General features: G+C 41.8%; 2 protein-coding genes across 3 annotated transcripts in view; one reads left to right on the top strand and one right to left on the bottom strand.

Moving 5' to 3' along the window:
• The window catches only part of tbl1xr1a (TBL1X/Y related 1a), a 50,112-nt gene extending 45,486 nt beyond the window's left edge, over positions 1–4,626 (top strand). The window contains exons 13-16 of the mRNA XM_084921661.1: positions 213–340; positions 936–1,101; positions 1,183–1,284; positions 1,365–4,626. Coding sequence (XP_084777787.1) covers positions 213–340; positions 936–1,101; positions 1,183–1,284; positions 1,365–1,391 — 423 coding nt within the window. The 3' untranslated portion in view covers positions 1,392–4,626. The remainder of the gene's footprint in view (positions 1–212; positions 341–935; positions 1,102–1,182; positions 1,285–1,364) is intronic.
• A 68-nt stretch (positions 4,627–4,694) lies between these two features.
• The window catches only part of LOC146361658 (uncharacterized), an 87,889-nt gene continuing 71,723 nt past the window's right edge, over positions 4,695–20,860 (bottom strand). For both annotated transcript variants that reach the window (XM_084921659.1, XM_084921660.1), the window contains 6 exons: positions 18,463–18,505; positions 15,773–15,887; positions 15,349–15,451; positions 9,621–9,690; positions 9,394–9,497; positions 4,695–9,167 (listed from right to left, as the gene is read on the bottom strand). In XM_084921659.1, the coding sequence (XP_084777785.1) occupies positions 8,957–9,167; positions 9,394–9,497; positions 9,621–9,690; positions 15,349–15,451; positions 15,773–15,887; positions 18,463–18,505 (646 nt within the window). In that variant the 3' untranslated portion in view covers positions 4,695–8,956. The remainder of the gene's footprint in view (positions 9,168–9,393; positions 9,498–9,620; positions 9,691–15,348; positions 15,452–15,772; positions 15,888–18,462; positions 18,506–20,860) is intronic.

Here is a 20,860-nt window from a genome sequence, read left to right as displayed (position 1 = left end):
CACTTCCAAATGAAGAACTTGATGATGATGATGACAAGAGATTAAAACATTTAGGAAACAGCTGAGCTATAAATCAGCATTCAGGCATTACAGTAACTTTCTAACCGTTAAGACGTTCTGTAGGCTTCTTGAATGCAATGGTTAAATTGTAATAATTAGTTCAACTAAAATAGAAAGCTTTTAACTTGCTTTGGGATTTTGCGTCTCTTCAGATCTGGAGTATGAAGCAGGATGCCTGTGTCCACGACCTGCAGGCACACAGCAAAGAAATCTACACCATCAAATGGAGTCCCACTGGCCCTGGAACAAACAATCCCAGCGCTAACCTCATGCTAGCCAGGTGTGTGTGTGTTAGAAACCCAAGAAGTAATTAAGGACACATCAGGACACTTCAGCTCTGACAAGACTTGATTTTAAACATTGATTTAAATGGAAATGATGGTGTGTTGAACAGCCTGCTATTGCCTGTGGCAGCTGATCCATTGTGTGCACGGCCTTTTTAATACTGTCTGGTTTATCTACATGTCGCCGCTGACTGAGCAACACCTCTGACACTCAGTTTAGAAAGCTAAAAGTATACACATTCAAATTAAAATGGGCTGGTGTTTATATAACGCTTCTAGTCTTTACTAGTGCTTTATTCTCTACACTTGAACTGCCTCACATCCGTGATCAGTGTAGAATCATCTGCTGTGCAACTAGCTAATGAGCTAACTAGCTAATAATAAACATATGTTTGACTCAGCATTAGCTTGTCCATATGGAACTGTGTTGTTTCCGAGCTAAATCAACTCCAAGTTTTACAAAGCACTCAGGTTTTAAATTAACACAGGAGAGTGAAACGTGTTACAGTTTCTGCCAAAGTGAAAGCTGCAGTTCAGCACATTTTCCCCTCAATGTGTGAGATATTTATGAACCTCCCCCTCCTTCCACAGCGCATCATTCGATTCCACCGTCCGTCTTTGGGACGTGGATAGAGGCATCTGTATTCACACGCTGACCAAACACCAGGAGCCCGTCTATAGTGTGGCTTTCAGCCCTGATGGTCGCCATCTGGCTAGCGGCTCCTTTGACAAATGCGTGCACATCTGGAATACACAGGTAGGAGTATGTACTGTTCAAAGCTCTGAAATAAAACAAGTAGTTAGATTAAAATAACGCTCGTTTGCACCGTGTCTGCAGACGGGAGCTTTAGTCCACAGTTACAGAGGGACAGGGGGAATCTTTGAGGTTTGCTGGAATGCAGCGGGGGATAAAGTGGGAGCCAGCGCATCAGACGGATCTGTAAGTCCACACATGACTGTTTTTTAATGATTTTTTTGTGATCGATTCAGTCTAACAGATGGACCTCTGCTCTGTTCCAGGTGTGTGTATTAGACCTTCGGAAATAGTGCTGCCGTTTGTTGGAAGCCATGGACCGACCATGAATGTGTACATAGCCAAATGACTGTCCCTGCCTGCCCTGCCCTGCGTACTGCTCACGCTTACGACTTCGGCTCCGCCCACCGACAAACAGGAAGCAGGGAACAGGAACAGGAAGCAAGCACCCGACACAGCAGGTCCAGACACAGGGGTGAACAGACAGACGGACAGACACAGATGGATAAACGTGCTGATGGAAGCGGCCCTCTCTGTCTGCGCAGACTCTTAAAGAGATGCAGGAGGGACACGGCGAAAAAAGAAAAAAACAAAACAAAATCAAAAAAAAATTTAAAAACAAAACAAAACTGATAGACAAAAAAAAAAAAAAAAAGAAGTTACAGATCCGTATATGTACCAAAATTTGGAAGCTGTTTTGCTTTTTTCGATCTTCAAACCATGCTCATCGTCATCAAAATGAAAAGTATGAAAAAAGTGTTGATCTTTGTTACTAGTCGGATCTCATCGTGCGGACATATCTCCACCACAAAAATAGGATGGCACTTAGTTTTTTTTAAATTTCAGAACTCTCGTTTCAATGTTTTTATATTTTCTATCTTCGGGGGGAAGGGGCGGGGCGGGAGGGGGGGGCTTGGTGAGGTTTTACAGGTTTAGGAGGATGACAGACACACAAAACAGACACACACACAAACACGCACACCAAACCAAACCGTTACGAAGAGCAGCGTCCTCGCCACGATTTCCAAACAGTGCAGCAAAGCGAAGGCTTTTTCTTCTTCATGTGTTTCAGCGATTTCCACTTGCAGCTGGGAGTAGGCCTCATGGTTAAATGCAGTTCTTAATACGTAGACACACTCTAGTTTCCCCTTTAAAGCGTTGATAACACGCTTTAAAACGGGTCAGGATTCTTTTACCCCGCTGATCAAAACTTTCTGTTGCCTTCAGTTTTTTGAAACTTAACAGCAACAGGAATTTTCAACTCAAACACACAGTTATCGAGGTGTCGTTTGGCAATTTTAAGACTGCAAACATCTCTAATTGGATTCAACTTCAGCTGTCTGAGACTGAAAGAGTGAGAAAATTCGGCATCACGTTTCAGTGTCCGTGCTGCTGGAGGCAAGAAAAAAACCTGCAGAGGGCCGAGCCAAAGAAAACAGAGTAAAGTGTTACACAGTTAAACGTGGAAGATGATCCCGAAATGGAAAAGTTTGCTTTTTCATTAGCTGGATGACTTTTGAAGAATTAAAGTTAGATTGTGTGCAAGTTTAGCTGTGCAGCTACTTGTTTCAGCTAGTTTTATTCTGGTACCAGTGACGCTGATGTAAACAGGCCGTCTTCAAACACAGATCAGTCTGACTGTTAACAGGAAGTGTGCGCATACCACGGGCCCTTTTCACATTAAATTTAAATGAGACTTTTGAAAATCCGCAAGTGACCAGTGCTGTTGCCGGCATTTACACCTGTGCATGGAGTGTATAATTCCACTGTTAGGTGGACTACGTGAAGTAGAAATTTCAGGATAAGAAACTGGCAGAAAGTCTGTGGTAGGGAGTAGCTTTGGATACCGCCTCGATCTGATCATGCTACCTGGTGAGCGAGGTCAGTTGTGGCTTTCTTAGCTTGGTTCTGAAAACAGTAATTATCTGGCTTTGCTGTCTTGGTTGAATTCAAACAGTAACTTCATAAAAGTCCCTAAAATATTTTTATAATTGAAACTTTAGGGTTTTTTTAAACAGTTTTTTAAATATGGTCACTCAGATTTCCCCGGCAGGCAGCGGAGGGCCGCTCAGAGCGACCCTTTACAAGAAGAAGACCAGGGACGAGCTGTCTGCGTGGATCAGAACGCACTCGAGTGCGTTAGGAACTTATTAGAGGCACCAAAGGACAAATAAACCAGACACAAACAAATGACTAAAAGTCACAGCGTGACAGTTTTGGTGAATTAAAAGTAAAACATGACGCTGCATCTTTAGTGTATTTTTTGCTCATCTGCCCTCTCATCGTCATTCTTGGTTTTATGCACCAAAAATTCAGCTTAAATTTTATTCCGAAGGTCCCTGCTGACGAGACGTTTTATACTCTTTTAAAGACAAATTTAAAGTTTTTGTAATTTCTTTGTAGAGCTGAAGAAAAAAAAAGTGAATTGATTTATTGGCAGTGTTAATTTCCATGTTGAATAAATTTTAAAGATATTTTTTTTTGTTACTCTGATGCAAACAGTAAAGGTTGACCCTGTAATGTAAAAGCTTTCTGAGCTGAGCTGTCATTCTGAAGGCACCTTGCCTGGGGAGCGTTTTCCCAGGAGCAAATCACCACTAAATTTGTCTATGTTTTAATAAAAAAAAGTTTTAATTTTTATTTTGCTCGAATCCATTCGGGAAGCTTTGTCCCTGAATCGCTGTCTCCTGAAAGTCCATTAAACACGAGATTGTAATTCTTAAATTGAGCCAAGTAAAGTTGGGAGTCACACAGATGTTTCTTTGAGAGAGTTGCTCCAGACGCAGGTCAGCGGTCCAGTATGGAGTTATATTTGTGTCTGCGTGTCATTGCACACGTGAAATCGTGCCGCTTCACATCACTGACGAATGAGCCACGAGGGAAACGCACGATCAGCTCTCAACTCTGTTGCATAGAAGCTCCCAGATTTCAAATTGAAACCAACATGGCTGCTCTGTTGGGCACCTGCTGTGCGTCTGGGTAACAGTTGGAAAACACCTATAAAAGCTGAGACAACTATAACTCAATACTCGAGTTAAACCTCCGAACCAAAGAACTCATTCGAGGTAAAATCCACCAAAATCCTAATTGGCCAAAAAAAGTGCATCCATGAATGCAACTTCAGAGGTTTAATTAAACCCAAACCTGCCTCGAGGAGAAGTTCTGCCTCTGAGAAAAGTTTGTACAATTGCAAATTAACTCATTTCTTCTTCTCTACCCTATAATAAATTTCTACTTCTGGGCTGACGGTTTTCATGCATTAGTGTTAAAAGTCTGATATTTTGTACCTGTTCCTTTTATTTTTAACTTTCCTGTACTCAAAACATTCAAGTACTGAAATTCCTCCCAATATGTCACGCGGGCAGGGTCCCCCTGATTTGGTCTGTGCCACAGAGTCAGCCCGGCAGCGCCTGCGATGGGCTCCCCGAGCCTCTTTGTTTTTCTCTGCAGCTCGCATCACTTTCATGTGTCATCATTTAAGTCCGATCAGTGAAACTTAAGTGCAGAATAAAATATATTTTGATAAGAGCTTTGAGTTTTTATTTGTGTGTCTGTAGAGTGTCGGTGCTGAAATAACACCAAAGAATACGACTGAATGGCAATCATGAATACATGTTTTTTTTAATATATGTCAAACAAAAATAGCCGACTTTAATAAAACAGTAAATCTTTGATTTCAAACGTCCTCAGGCTGGTGCTTCTGCAGAAAGCAATCAAACCGAAGCGGCATGCTGCATTCCCAGCTAACCCTGACCCATCAAAATTAAATGAAAGCGAAGCGGTGAAATGCTCACAAGCCTGTACTATGAAGCTAGACCCTGGCTTTTCACTGCCACTGTCTTACCAGGACACATCTGCATATTAACTTGTGCTGCAGGCTTACCCTGCTCCGCGGCAGGTAAGATATCAACATGCACAAAATCACCGTCTACTGACCAATCGGTTCTCAGGAAAACAGCATCATCATTCCTGAAGATTCCTCAGAAACTCGCTGTTCCGGTTTTGTGAGGTTTCAGAGACAGTTTTGTCTTTCTCTGATGAGCATCGGTTAGAAATAGACTCAAAAGCAACTTTTTTTCTTAACTAAAAGCGTAGGTTGAAGCTGACAGAGTAGCTAAACCTTTCTTACATCAGACAACAGCCTGTTAATTTAAAGAGCTGTAATGTTGGGGTAGGAGAACTCAGAAATCAACAAGACGTGGATGTGCTGGACTTTGTAGGTTTACAGGTCCCAGGTAAACACGTCAAGCAACACAAAGCAAGTTCAACCTACCCCAGATATATCTTTTCCTTATGTAACAAGGATGGGAGTCATCCCAGAGTTTGGCATCACGTGACCAGACACAAACATTCATAAGTCAGCAGAGGCATTGATTGTAAAAATTAAATAATAAACTTGATTATTAGAGAAATTAAACAAGATTAAACTCACAATGTGGCCTAAACACAGCAGCTGCGTGGTAGGATAAGCCCCACATGAATGTGTGTGGGCTTTCAAAGCTTTGCGTGGTCAGTAAAACCGCAAAAGTTGGCAAAAAACAGCAGCTCATGCCTGTAAGTAAGGAGGCTGACTTACAAATTTTATACAAGGTCAACAAGTAAAAGGCTTAAGTGCCCTGTCTGAGGATTATATCAGTATTTTAAGGCTTATGGAAAAATAGAGTGGCTTAAAAGTTGTTTGCAACCAGCACTTAAAAAAGCAGGTCAGGAGGTTGCTTCTAATACTCTCTATTTCTTATTGATGGTGTCACAGAGAGAAAGACTTCACATAGTCTCTTAAAACTAAAGATACAGTTATTTTGTGCCTACTGAGGTCTGAGGGATCTTCTGGGAGTGGTGATGGTAGGTGGTGATTTTTTTGCACTGCATGAGTTGATCTCTTATCTCCAACTTAACCTGCTGTGGTCAGAAGTGAGTTACCTTTGTAACCCTTAAACATCAGGCTAATCCTGAATCCCCAAATGCTTTATAGTACATGCCCTAGACATGAGTAATCAGTCAACTGGTTATAATAAAATACACATTTTTGTCAGGTTTAGCTTGTGTATTGGGAGGCTAAATGGAGCTCATGCCTGAACCAAAAGTTCTTGCATTTGTGAACATGCAAAGAGACCACTGGGAGCCTCTCTAGTCTAACTTTTCATTGTGCGTACTAATGCTGTGTGGAGTGCAGTGACACGCTGGCTTTAAGTCCTCTGTGTGTGTGTGTGTGTGTGTGTGTGTGTGTCTGTACTAGTTTACATATCTTTGTGGAGACCAAAAATTGGAAGTTTACTATACATGTGAGGACCAACAGCCCTTATGGGAACAAAATCCACGTCCCCACGAGTTTGAAGGAATTTTTGAGATTCAAAATGTGGTTTTTAGTTTCACTGTTACAGAAAGCATTATGTCAATTAGTTGTCCCCACATTGATATGAAAACATGATTGTGTGTGCGTGTGCCTGTGTGTGCACTGCAATATTATTAGAATGAAAATAACGTAGACTGCAGAAAAGGCTGAAAAACCCTGAAGAAGAGATCTTCCTATGTCATAACTGTATAACTTACTCTACTATTATACATTACTGTTTAAATAAATGCCATTTTTATACTCTGCATAAGGCGTTAAGGAGTAAATCTATAACAAAGTAATAAATAGTACTGTGCAGAAGTTTCTGATGTTTAGTCCCATTTATCAGACACCATATACAGGAAAGCAGCTCAGATTCATTATACAGCATGAAGATGCCTCGCAACAGCCACAACAAGAACAAGAAGTCCTGTAACAGATGGTGTAACACCCACAGAACTCTGATCTCTACATCATGGAGTGAGTCTGGGATTACATGAAGAGACAGAAGACACAGGCAGAGGAAATCCACATGAGAACTGTTGGGATTCCTGGAACAACCTGCCTTCCAAATGACTTAAAAGAACTGTGCAAGTGACATGAACTGGTGCTGATTTAAAAGGAAAAGCACTGATTTGATTTAGGTTTCGCCCTACTTCACAATCTGTAAAACGTTAACAGCTGATAACTGCAAACTATCCTCACTTTACTTGCTTGAAACTTTTGCACAGCACTAAGAATTTCAAAGTCTGACCATTTACCGTCAGACTGGATGCAAAAAACTAAGCACGCTGAAATGTTTCATCTCAGTAGGATTTAATCGGTCTCTCGCTTTTTGAACATTAGTCTGATTTCCAATCTAAATATTACCCAGTTAGTCTGTGCTCTACCCATCACACAGACTCAGAAGCAATGGCTGCAGCCTGGTTAAAAGGCTGTATAAAACACTCAAAATGAGAGTTAAGAGAAATCGACTCAATACAAACTAAGCACACCCAGAAAAATGGCACTATTGTACAGTAGAGACCAAAATTAGAGAATAAAGTCAAGGCTGTAACAATTCAAATTTAAAGTTACCCTAACACTAATAAAAAGATGTCATTGAGGCATAGTGTTGAATTTGAAAACGCTGAAAATACTGTACAACAAAACTGCAAAAAAACTTTAATGAGAATTTCTGAAGGAACCGTGATCAAAACTAGAGAACGTTTTGGGATCTGACAGACCCCATAAAAATAGAGAGCAATCATTTTGAAAGATGGGGAGCTGCTGGTTGTTGATGGCTGTGGTTCAAGTGGAGGCTGAATGTATTAGAGGAGCCGGTTGTTCAAAGAGCACTGACTGCTAGAATATTCAACCAGTTTACCTCTAAAATGCTGGCCGTCTATACAAGCCGAAGGAGAAGAGGAGAAAAATCTCAGTACAGATTTGATTCAACACTGATGCTGATTCTCGGCTGAAAAGGTGTAAGGTTCTTTCTCGGTATACAGAAATCAGACTGAAAGCCCGCAGGGACCAAACCAATCATGAAACAGGAGAAATCAAAAGAGTATACTGAAATCTGCAGAGGAACAGATCACGTGGACACAGAGGAACTGGTATAATAATAAGTTCACACAGCAAGCATCATGTTCTGCACTAAAACTGGGAAACAAATGCACCCACACCAGTGTGAAGAAGCCAGTTAAGTTTGGAGGGAGGTTAATGGTTTGGTGGATGTTTTCTGCTGCAAAGTTTGAGCCTCTTACACATCCCCTCAGCAAGGTGAATGCTAATGTCCCGATGAAGCTCCTTCAACACAGATTATTCCCTCCCTGACATCAGCGTCTAATCAGCCAACAATATTTATGCAAGACAATGCTCCGTAATCACTCTGCAGAACCGGGAAAGCACTTCCTTGCAGCTGTTAAGCCTGAAATAATGAAATAGCAAACCCTGAATCCTGAACTAAACCCAATCGAGAATCTCCGGTTGACTGCTGAGGACAATGCTATGGCTAAGAAATCCACTACGGTTAGTAGACTGAGGACGAGATGAAGAAACAGCGGGACGAAATCAAACGGAGCAGGCGTGGAATTGGTAACATCCACGCTGCAGATCTGCCAGCCGCTCCAATTAAGACGGCTTCTACAGTTCTTGATCATCAGGAATGTAATTTTTAGATGTCTATTATTTTATAGCAACAAAAACTTTTATCTAACTTTGATCACTTTAGTTACACACTGGGTCCACACTTCCTTATTTCCTTCCTAGATGAGTCCTAAATCTACAGCTAATATGCCATGAAGGCCACTGAAAGGAAAAAAAAAAACAGTCTGAAATTTTGATCTCTACTGTGTCGCCAACTTGAGCAAGGATGGCCACCGTGAGATAACAAAAGAGAGCCCTCTTCAGCTGACTGTTAGATTGTTACATACACGGTTTTTGGGAAAGTGCAGTGCACAAATAAAAACAAACAAAGGTGCTAAGCTTGTAATTTTGGCAATTTTACCTCCTACCAGTCTGTGCCTTAACTAGCTGCTTAGATCAGAGGAGGGTGGAGAGATTGGCTGCTGCTAAACTCCCCGTCAGATTGTAAATGTGTGGCTCCTGATCGTGGTTGTAGAAATGCAGATAATGCGCCAGATCCGCCAGGGTCTGCAGGACGTCGTAGGTTACTGCAAACAGGAAGTAGGTGGGGAGCAGCCAGCTGAGGCTGAACACGCAGTCGCCCAGTGGCAGAGGGACAGCAAGCTGTCTGGAAAGACAAGCAGAGAGAGCGAGGGAGAATTTATTATTCTCATTATCACGGTCGAACCTCCCTGGCCCGGAACGAAGAGCTGAAACAAGCTCCAACAGAAAGGGTGGAGCATGTATGCCAGTTAAACTGTGTGCTATGCCGCCAAAAATCCAACTCGAATCTGTTTCTGGAAACAAAATAAAGTCTTAAAGTTAATCCAATCCTGAACATCACAGGTACTCACTGGAATCTGTCCTCTCTGCATTCTCTCAGCATGATGAAGACAAACAGTCCCACTTCAGTGTTGAGGGAGAACGACACAACTTTGTCCAACATGACAACAAAACCCTGAAGCAGATGGAAAACACTGATGACTGGCAGAATTCCAGACAGCAGTCATTACTCCGTGTGTGTGTGTGTGTGTGTGTGTGTGTGTGTGTGTGTGTGTGTGTGTGTGTGTGTGTTATTTACCCTGGGATCACACACCGACACAATAAAGATGACAACGAACCCGAGCAGTGACATGAATCCTTTGGCCACGCTGGAAGGAAGAGAAAAAAAAGGAGAAGCATGAAATTAACTTAATCAGTCGTCGTCTGAAGAGCGCTTCAGATGAATTATACGTCATGTCACAGATCGTCCTCTTCTTCATTTATGTGGAGGGGGAGAGAAAACACACTGCACATTAAATTATAAAGGAGAGAGGCAGAGACAGAGAGAACCTGAGTAAACAGCCTGTGAAATCGGTTTGAGTGGCTTTTTGGTGCAAATATGGTGCAAGAGGAGTGAAACTTCGAAGTCTTGTGCCCAAAGTGAATCTCCTCAATAGGCCGATGCAGTTTTTATGTTTGCTTTAAACTAAAATCACGACGATAAGTAATAACCTGTGGACGCGTCTGTGAAGGTTCGCAGTCATCCAGGTCATCGTAGTCAAAGGAACTTGCAAAGAAAAGCGTCTGGACTTCTTTAAGTTACTTGAAGACGTTTCACCTCTCATCTGAGAAGCTTCTTCAGTTCTAAGGTCAAATGGTGGAGAGTCCCAGATATAAACCTAGTGGGAGTATCCCCCCACAGAGGGACAAAAGGACCCCCTGATGATCCTCTAATCGCCTGAGCCAAGGTGTGAAACTGGGTGTGGGTCCCAATCAGCCAGAGTTTCGGGTGTGTTCATTGTGAAACCTGGCCCCACCTTATCATGCGAATTCCTGAGGTCAGATGGCCCAGGATGTGAGTGGGCATTAAGGCGTCTGGGAAGGGATCTCAAAACTGGATTATAGATGGCAGAGAGTTGGTGTCGTAAACCCCCGCCTCTGTTCAAAGATGGTCGCTCACAGTGGACATAGATGGCTTCTTTCACTCCTCTTTCAAACCATCTGTCCTCTCTGTCCAAAATGTGAACATTGGCATCCTCGAAAGAGTGTCCTTTATCCTTAAGATGCAGATGGACTGCTGAGTCTTGTCCTGTGGAGGTGGCTCTTCTGTGTTGTGCCATGCGCTTGTGAAGTGGCTGTTTGGTCTCTCCAATGTAGAGGTCTGGGCATTCCTCGCTGCACTGTACAGCATACACCACATTGTTAAGTCTGTGTTTTGGCGTTTTGTCTTTCGGGTGAACCAGTTTTTGTCTGAGCGTGTTGCTGGGTCTGAAATGCACCGGGATGTCATGCTTGGAGAAAACTCTCCTAAGTTTTTCTGATACACCGGCTACATAGGGGATGACAATGTTGTTGCGTCTGTCCTTCTTATCCTCCCTCGCTGGTGTCTGGTCTTCTTTTCTGTGCCTCTTTGCTGACTTTAAGAACGCCCATTTAGGATAGCCGCACGTTTTGAGTGCTTCCTTTACATGTGTGTGTTCCTTCTTTTTTTCCTTCAGGCTTAGAGGGAACATGTTCTGCCCGGTGGTGTAGGGTCCTAATTACTCCAAGTTTGTGTTCCAAAGGGTGATGGGAGTCAAAGAGGAGGTACTGGTCCGTGTGTGTGGGCTTCCGGTAAACTTCGATGTTGAGTTTGCCGTTCTCTTCAATGTGCACAGCGCAGTCCAGGAAAGGCAAACAGTTGTCCTTTGTGTCTTCCCTGGTGAACTTGATGTTTTTATCCACAGCGTTAATGTGCGCAGTGAAGGATTCCACTTCTTGTGTCTTGATTTTGACCCAGGTGTCGTCCACATATCTGTACCAGTGGCTGGGTACTCTTCCTTTGAAAGAGCCAAGAGCCTTCCTTTCCACTTCCTCCATGTAAAGGTTGGCTACAATAGGTGACACGGGGGAGCCCATGGCACAGCCATGTTTTTGTCTGTAAAAGCCTTCGTTGTATTTGAAATATGTAGTGGTGAGGCAGAGGTCTAACAGTGTGCAAATCTGATCGGGTGTGAAGTTGGTCCTGTCCTCCAAGGAGCTGTCTTCTTGTAGTCGTTTTCTGACAGTCTCCACGGCCTCCGTGGTGGGTATGCAAGTGAAGAGAGAGACTACATCAAAGGACACCATGGTTTCATCTGGATCCAGGGTAAGTTTCTGGACCTTGTCAGTGAAGTTGGTGGAATTCTTGATGTGGTGTGGGGTGTTCCCCACAAGAGGAGCAAGGATGGTAGCAAGGTGTTTAGCAATGTTATAAGTGGCTGAGTTTATGCTACTGACTATGGGTCTGAGTGGGACAGCTTCCTTGTGGATTTTAGGAAGTCCGTAGATGCAGGGTATGGCATCCCCTGGGTAAAGGCGGTGATATGTAAGGCGGTCAATAATTTTGTCCTTTTCAAAGTCTTGAAGGCAAGCTATAACTTTCTTTTTGCAGCTGCTTGTGGGGTCTCGCTTTAAGGCTTCGTAGGTATTGTTGTCACTGAGGAGAGTAGTGATCTTTGTATGGTAATCTGTAGTGTTTAGGACCACGGTGCATCTTCCCTTATCAGCTGGTAAAACAGTGATGTTGTGGTCTTTGCTCAGGGAAGCGACGGCCTTCTTTTCCTGTATTGTGAGGTTGGCTGGAGGGACTTTGGCACTGGAGAGCGTGGCTGAGACTTTCATCCTGATTGCGCCGCATGATTTCTGCAGTGACTCCTGGTAGTTTGAGTACTTTTTAACTGAATGTTTTAGACGTTTGCGAGAGTCTCCCCTGTAAATCCTGCAGTTATTTCAGGCTTTGAAGCTACAAGTCTGGGACCTGCTATTTCTCAGAGAGCAACTCAGTTTAATGTTTGCTGTTAATTTTAATCTCCAGTGTTTGACGCTCATATGCTGAATCAAAGGAATCATCATATACATCTTATAAGGATGTTAAACTGATGGCATGATAGGATGTCTGCAAATCTAAAGCAGAGATATTAAATAGGGGTGGGTTTTTATAATCGATTTATCGATTAAAATCGATTCTGGCTTGGATAACATAAAATCGATTCATTAAAATCCTGAATCGATTTTTTAATATAAATTTATTTTGCCCGAAATGCCAGAATCTCTGGTGAAATCTCACAAAATTTCAACAACCACCAAACAGCTAAGACAGTAAATGAGAGCAGGAACACGGATTCTGCACAAAGACGTAAACACACAGCGCAACCTGCGGATCAGAATCAGTTAGATGTCGCCTTTCTCACGGTCGGGGCTGAAAGCCGACAGCTCGCTGATTCTGATCTGTCCGCGGGTCCGCGCTTTGTGTTCACGCCCTTTATGCGCTGATTCTAAAGCTGTTAGTTTGATGTCTCTCCAAACAATATTGACCGAACCAGCAGCAAAAGAAGATCCAAACTACGCTTCACATAAACATCGTCACGAATTCACTCTGACTTTTACTGTTTTGCTTCGACCACGATGCACAGCTCTCTCTCTCTCTCTCTCTCTCTCTCTCTCTCTGTAGTTCAAGAACAGTTTCCTTTCTAAAAAGCTGTTTTCTTCATTATTCGCTTGCTTGTTACGCACAAGTTTACCGTTGTTTACAGCGCTGTCGGCCGACGTTTTTTTTTTTTCGTTTTATATACTTCCGAAAAGAAAACCTAATTTCTGCCGTTCAATACTGAACAAATTTAAACTTTTTAAAATTATGCAAAATGCAAAACACTTAGCCGTGTCTCTAATAAAACCGCTGTAACTTCAGAGGTAATGTTCATGTGTTGATTAATGGTTTTCTTTCGTTTTTGATGTACTGCAGAATATTTTTATAAAATCCCAGGCCAGGAAAATCGCCTTCATGTTTTTCTGTGTTTTATCCTCAGCTACTTTGACACAAAGGCATCTGCTGTGATGCTTACACCTTTGATAAAGTCTTGCGTGTGTCAGCTTCCTTTTTATAGATACAAAAATATGTAAATGTACTGATCTGAATTATAATATTTCTGACTGTCAAAATTTCCCAGATTCAAATCGAATTGAATCAAATCGAATCGTGGATCGAATCGATTCGGAAACTTGTGAATCGGAATTGAATCGACTCTAGAAATCAGTGACGATACCCAGCCCTAATATTAAAGTCATTTTACATCATGGCCAGAAAGTCCTTTCTTTCTCCAGCCTGCTGAATTATCCCCATAAGAGAGAAAACAAGTACTATTTCAAAATCATGTCTCAGTGTTCTTATTTAGAAATCTGTCAGCACGACTCTGTAATAAACTGTAAGTAATAAATGTGTAAAATTACAGAAAAAGTAGCTCATTGCACAGACTGTCCTCTAACAAAGAAACAAAGCTTTTGCTTCCTTTGTTCCCTTTTTTCTTTCTTTTTTTAAGCTGTGTGGACCAACTGTTAAAAAGACAAATCAATCGAAATTTCAAGCTTGCTTGCTCTTGAATCTCTTGACAAAGAAGGAGTGAGGGGCCACAAGACAAAAACAACTGAAAGTTAGATTGTCTTCTCTTTGCTCTGGTGTAAAAGAGAGGACACCAGCTGGAAGCCTTGTGGAGAGGAGCAGTGACCTGGGTGCCACTGCTCATCCACCAGCTGGAGAGTGTTGTGGATAAAGATCACACTCACTGCTGCGCTCAGCTTTGCTTCGCAGAGTTTCTAACTGAGTGAAGAGACCCAGAAGCATCTGCCAGACCCAGATCAATCGTCTAAATGCAAAGAAATTAATTACGTCTTTCAGCGTAGGACCCACTGGACCATCCTTTATATAAGTACAGAAGTGACACATACAGATGATGTAAATTACTGTCATGTTTCCATCAGATGTAGTACATTGTGAACCTTCAATAAAAGGGACAAAAATGAATTCTAAGCTAAAATCTCTTTGATACGAAGAGGCCTGGTTTCCCATAATTACTGTTAAACCTGGATTAAAAACGTGCTCCATAATTAACTAGCTTTATTTAAACGATCAAAGAGAATTTGAGCTTTAGCGTGCCATCATTTTGAGCGCTGTTGTGTTGTAGCCTTGAAGATTATTAATAACTGTATTTCAGTAACAAATGTTGAAAGCCTTAATGAAGCCAGGAGACACACTGGATCATGGATCATCTGGATCATTCATCACAGTGAATGGACAGGACGAGCAGGTCATCTCAACGTGACGAGCATTTTATTTTATTTAACAGCCTCAAAATTAGTTTTTCTGTTACGTTCCAACTGATGATGTGATAATCACCTGGATGTCTGCATGAAAGGTTCTGTGGAGCCCGGTTGTAATATGACATCTCTTTGTGTAATTATTTCTATTAAAGAAAAATATTACATTTATCATATAATTCCAAGAATAAGCCATTTTCAACCGTGCTCTGCAGCCCTGAACTATGAATTCTGTGCACATCACCCAGAGGTCGTCCACATAAAAGCACAAACGTCTGATGTAATCAGCGGCCCATCCTGAATCACCCAGTTCCCAGTATGCGGTGACTGTGCTGATGTGAGAATTGAGCAGCCTGCACTGCCAGCAAGAGGCAGTGCAGGCTGCTTCCTCTGTGGTCTGCCCAGGCAGCACCCTCTCCTTAATCACATGGAGTATTTCCAGTAATATGCAAACCACTTCCTGCAAGGGGGCATGCATTAGAGAGGACAACCGCGGAAAACATCCCCACGTGATTCTCCAGAAAATGTCTAAAGTTTTTGTATGAAAAAGCAACTTCAACCAACTTTAACTTGTTTTTAAAGCAGAACTATAATTATAATTACATAACTGATTAAACTATTAACTTTTACACGTGAACAGCTGATGCTGATGATGCTCTCTGGCACATGAAGCTTTAGCATCATCCAAACTAAACGCTTTTACTCCCCATCATCACCTTCTTGCTGAGCAGATGTGCTGTTTATTTGGCAACTTTGGCTCCCAGGCTTTAGTCAGCCACTCCAGCTTGCTGCTCCACAGTGAGCTCACCAGACCATCGACTGAAAGAAAGTCAAAACATAACATTACACAGCGTATTCCTTCAGTATAAATCACGACATAAACAAGAGAAACATCAACAATTGTGGCAGTACCACAGAGATGAACCACTAGTAAATAGCATACCCACAGCTTTCTCTTTTTCTCCTATAATATTAAATACAAAAGCAACAGCAACATCCAGGGCTGAAAGATGAAGCTAATATTGAAGTTCCAAAAGATGCAGTTTTCTGAAACTGAAACCAACTTTCTTAAACCAATAGTGATGTCACAGGGTCTACCTTCGTCTTTCATGAGCAGTTTATGGGAATTAGTCAACTTACTGGTGTGCTTCATAGCAGATCCCATAACCAGGAAGGACACAGTGACGCTGATGGCTATAAACACCTGGATCAGCTCAGCCACCCACGAATAAGCCCTGTAACGTTCATTAATGATCTACAGGGAATGTCATGGGGGGTGATGGATGGCGGTGGGTGTGGAAAATGAGGACACAAGAAGAAGCTTAATACACCAAGCTGACCTAAGGTGACACCTACATGACTGTTCATTTCTTACGTTTATTGCCGGTGTTATTGCAACGTTTATAGGATTATGAATTTCACCTGAATAAAGTTCAGAACTTTTATGCAATCACTGCATTTACAAGAATGTTTTAACGTTTTTTTTTTTTAAAAAGAAAGAAAGAAAGAAAGTAATTTCCTGTTGCAGATACAGGTGATCAAACATAATGCAAAAGGCTAAATGAGAACAACATCCCTCTGTAACATGTTGTATACTGAGCTCTGGTTCAGACTGATGTTTTCTTGTAGCGCTGTGTCTGCTCGCCTTTATCGGCCCATCACAGCAAATGCAGCCAACAAACCACAGGCCTCGCAATTCTTCAGAGATGGCCTGCACATCAAAGCTTTCTAGCAGGATGTCACAGATAGCATCCCCACTACATGGCTGAAATTAAAGTCGAAACAAGCTGGAGAGCTCACGTTCAGAGGGAATGTTGATGCTGGAGATCATGTTTTTGACAGCAGTAATGTTTCAGGGATTTTTAGGATATTTTGTGAGGGTCTTGCAAAATATGAGGACCTGCTCCTCTGAAACCTTTTCATGTTTCTTTCATTTATAAAGGTATAGGTCTTCACATTGGAAAAGCTTATTGCTGCTTGTTTGTACACTGAAAAGCCGTGCATGCATGAAGGTCGATTTGGACCAGAATCCTCTCCGCTCACGCTTTGTCGTGTCTATTGTCACGAGCTGTGACAGTAGAAGTCTATCTGTGATTTTATTGTTGGTTGCACTATAGACCACCATAAGTTGCAGTGCCAAAATAACTTACAGGGGATTCAGTTCATCCCCACCATGTATAGAAATAATTTAGTAAGAAAATGTAGACCAGAAAAGGCCCCACCTCAATCTCCGCAGCAAATTGCATCCAATGTACGAAGCTGACACGATGACACAGGTGGATGTAGAACTGAATTTAGCAGATATCCTTGTTTGGTGACGCACAAAATCCTGCAGACTTTTGAACGTCTGTTTGTATAAAGTTTAATTTCAGTCAGGAAGCTTCATTTTTGCATTAGGTTGATAACGTGTGGATTTCTACATTAGATTTTGCCTGGTGCAGCTTTATTCTCCTGAGTTATTTTCTCTCTAAAGAGATCAGGTCAGGATGGCTCCAAAGCGCGATCTGACTGCTAATTAGTTTTTGAGCTAGGCCAAGCCAAGCACTATAGCTAATTGCTGCATGTTTCCATTAGCTCCACAGGAAGCTGTTAGCAGGGTAAAATCACTGTTTCTTGTATTGTACTGAATACAAACACACTGTGATCACATCTTCCTGCAGTTGATCGCAACACAAACTATTATCTGGCCCAGCATGTGCTTCGAAGATGGGAATCTGCTACAACTCGCTGTCGTTTGCTGTCTTCAAAGGGATGCTGTTTTTTTTTCAAGATGTCGATAAAATGGTAAAGACAGGGAGTCGGTCTGCTACCCAGCAACCTACAGTAAATGGCCTGTATTTGTATAGTGCTTTACTAGTCCCTAAGGACCCCAAAGCACTTTACACATCCAGTCATTCACCCATTCACACACTGATGATGGCAAGCTACATTGTAGCCACAGCCACCCTGGGGCGCACTGACAGAGGCGAGGCTGCCGGACACTGGCGCCACAGGGCGCCCCGGAGTAGGCAACGGGTAAAGTGTCTTGCCCAAGCCGGGGCTCGAACCAGCAACCTTCTGATTACAAGGCGAACTCCCAACTCTTGAGCCACGACCGCCCGGTGACTGAAGGGGTCACCGGGCACAAACAAGATCGCATGCAATCTTGTTTGTGATAACAGTGGATTACTGTGATCAGAAGGTGAAAATTGCATCTGCAGACACAAATGGCAACGTTGTTGCTGCAGGACAGCAATTTAACTACAAAAAGAAAAAAAAATAGTCACTTGGCAACCAGCTGAGTCAAATCCCCTATTGCAAAAGACAGATTGCAGACAAGTTGTGGTGATCAGTGCAGACTTATTCTGAGTGATTGCAACATGTTAGCAATCTGTGTTCTGAGAGTAACTGCAGTCACTTCAAGTCAAACTGAGTTTGTTTAGAGACAGGTTGACGCTCCCCAGGGAATCTGTGCAGTTGCCTTTGTATTAAAAACGGTTGACCTGAGGTTGAGGGTGCTGCACGCTCCACCTCTGGTGAATCAGTTGGTTGTTGCAATTACCTGTAATCTGTTTCAGACAGCAGAAAAATTCAATGGAACCAACGTGCAACCCTCGATTGTTGCCAGGAGGTTGCTGTTATTTATATCTAGCGTGCATGAGCCAAAGCACTTTATCAAATGAGATATGGGGTGTGTGATCTTTCTTTCAAATAGCTTCCTACAGATAATGATTTATGCTTATTATTATTATTATTATTGTTTAATCCACGATATCTGTAATATTTAAAAAAATATCTAATTTTCCAGTTGACCAATACAAGCACACAAAAAAAGGGTTGGACAGTCATACCTTAGTCAGTGGAATAGTGGCAATCTCTCCTGCTTTTTCTGACCTGAGGGGAGCAGACAAACACGTACATGGAAATAAAAAACAGAAAATAAGTTTATCTCAGTGTTACAGATCTGTGAGGAGGTGAGTTGACTGCTGTTAACCGGTCTCTCAGCCACAGCTGTAAATGTGCCACCGAGCAACAAAAATCTTTATCTAATGTCTAACGCCTGCAGTGACACTTTTTTATCAGCATTTCTTAGAAATTTTGTGAAATAACAAATAAACTACTTTTTAAGAGAAAAACCTTTAGCACACAATTCATCAGATTCCCCACAAAGAAGTAATAAAATGATTCAGTCTCAGTCAATTTCCTCTGATATATCTCATCTATGTAAACCTCACTGAACAGAGAAATTGAATCAGTGAGTAAGACAGAAAGGGATTTGAATGTTATTAAGGAAGGATTTTCTCCCTGTTAACCCATACACACACACACATATATATATATATATAGTCCGTGTGTCCTTTAAAGGTGAAGAAGTTTCTCTTCAAGGTTAGAGTGGCCTAAAACAAACCATAATATAATGCTAAATTAAGTTCACATCAATTGAAGCTTTTCATAACCACACCATAAATTCTAGCAGCACAGTTGCAATCCATTTCATTGTTCACTCAGAAACATTGTTGTCAACAAGCCGACCTCCACTTGCATTTCCAGAACCTTATTTTGTATGATGAGCAGGATTATCTACAGAGGAAGCGAAAGATGGAATGCACAATTCAGTTTAATTCACACGTAGGACACAAAAACTCTGATCTGCACTTTTTTTGCACATAAAAACCATGGACATGACTGTGGCAGTGCATTAGCTTAACAGACACTGGCCACACCCCAGTCGCTATTGACCAGTATCATAGATAAACCAAGTAAAGGCTTACGTCTGAGAAATGTGTCTTGTGCACTGTTCATTTGACTGTTTTGAGTACAGACTGTAAATAAAAGATGGAGGCATGTACCGTGCCATCACTCACAGATTAAGAGAGTCAAATCAAGCTGTTGCCATCGTCTTATAAAATCAGATGTCACAGAGGCGAGGTGGGGAATTTTAAAAGCCCCACCCTTAACTGTACACTGCTCGTTTTACTTTAAATGCAACCATAATGATCAAATGTTGTATTCAGTAACACTTGTATGTATCTGTATATATGATAAGTTGCATGTCTTGATTTGACCGATTTCCTTTGATGTTTGTCTTTTGGGGAAACAACATTTAACACACTTGAAGCAGAGCATATGATTTTGTACTGACATACCTGCGCTGTCTTATGCTACATTAATCTTTGTGACCCTTTACGTTTTTAATAGTAATTATCATTTATAAATGGCTCCCCTCTACATTAATTAATCTTCATTAGGAGTCAGTGAAATAGAGCCTGGCTCTCTCAGGTTTGCTGGGAGCTGGCCAACTCCCGGCCGGCAGAGGGATCTCCTGGGGAGAAACAAGAATACTACAGCAGGGGGAAAATATTGTCCTAAATATTAAATTAGCCACAAATGGTAGTAAAGCATATGGCAGGTCAGGGCTAAACCTATGAATCAGTGTTTCCATTTTAAACTCTAATTTCAGCCATTTGTCTGCTGCTGCTGTAATGTGCTGTAGGTTTCATTAGTTACTCTGTTGTTTTTCTTTGCAGCCAAACTAACAGAACTAAATGTTGTGCTGTAAAAAGAGGTTAGAGAAAGTTAAAGACTTGAAAATATGACAACAACAGTCGGTGTGCACACGTGAAAACTTGGAGTTGCATCATAATTGCATAACAGTGAAATATAACATACCACCATAATGAAGAGATCAACCTTCAACTCAACTGGAACAAAACTAGGGAGCTGAATGAAACAATGAGACAAAAGGTACGCCACATTGTTTACCTCACTGAAGCTGACGTACAGCAGCGTCTCCACCCGTAGAAGCAAATGCTTATCAATGAGACTGAAGAACTCAAAAAGTCTTATTAACCACTAAAGAGAAGAAATAGAAAGCTTTCTAACTGGAAGCTTCACACGATATGGGATGTGCACAGCCCAATATCAGAAAGCCCTGTTGTCGGGGGGATTGGAACCATCAGGGTTCCTGCAACATTTGTAAATTCAATCAATGACTCTAAAGACCTTTTAAAATCCTCAGTCTATTAAAAGAAACCTAGAACCAAATAAGACTGAAATCATAAGTTGGGATTTTATGAAGAAAATACATAAACCTACATAAACTTCAGTTTTTTTGTGGCAGACATGACAGTAAAGTCTTTGGATTTTGGACTGCTATGTAAAACAAGAAATCTTGGAGATAAAGTTAGGGAGGGCAGGCTGAGATGGCTGTAAGGAACAATAGTGGTTATACTGAACAAAGAATATTGA

Source organism: Perissodus microlepis, chromosome 23 (assembly GCF_051167445.1).
Source record: "Perissodus microlepis isolate ML-2025 ecotype Zambia chromosome 23, ASM5116744v1, whole genome shotgun sequence".
Lineage (NCBI taxonomy): Eukaryota > Metazoa > Chordata > Actinopteri > Cichliformes > Cichlidae > Perissodus > Perissodus microlepis.
This window is presented reverse-complemented; position numbering and strand designations above follow the sequence as displayed.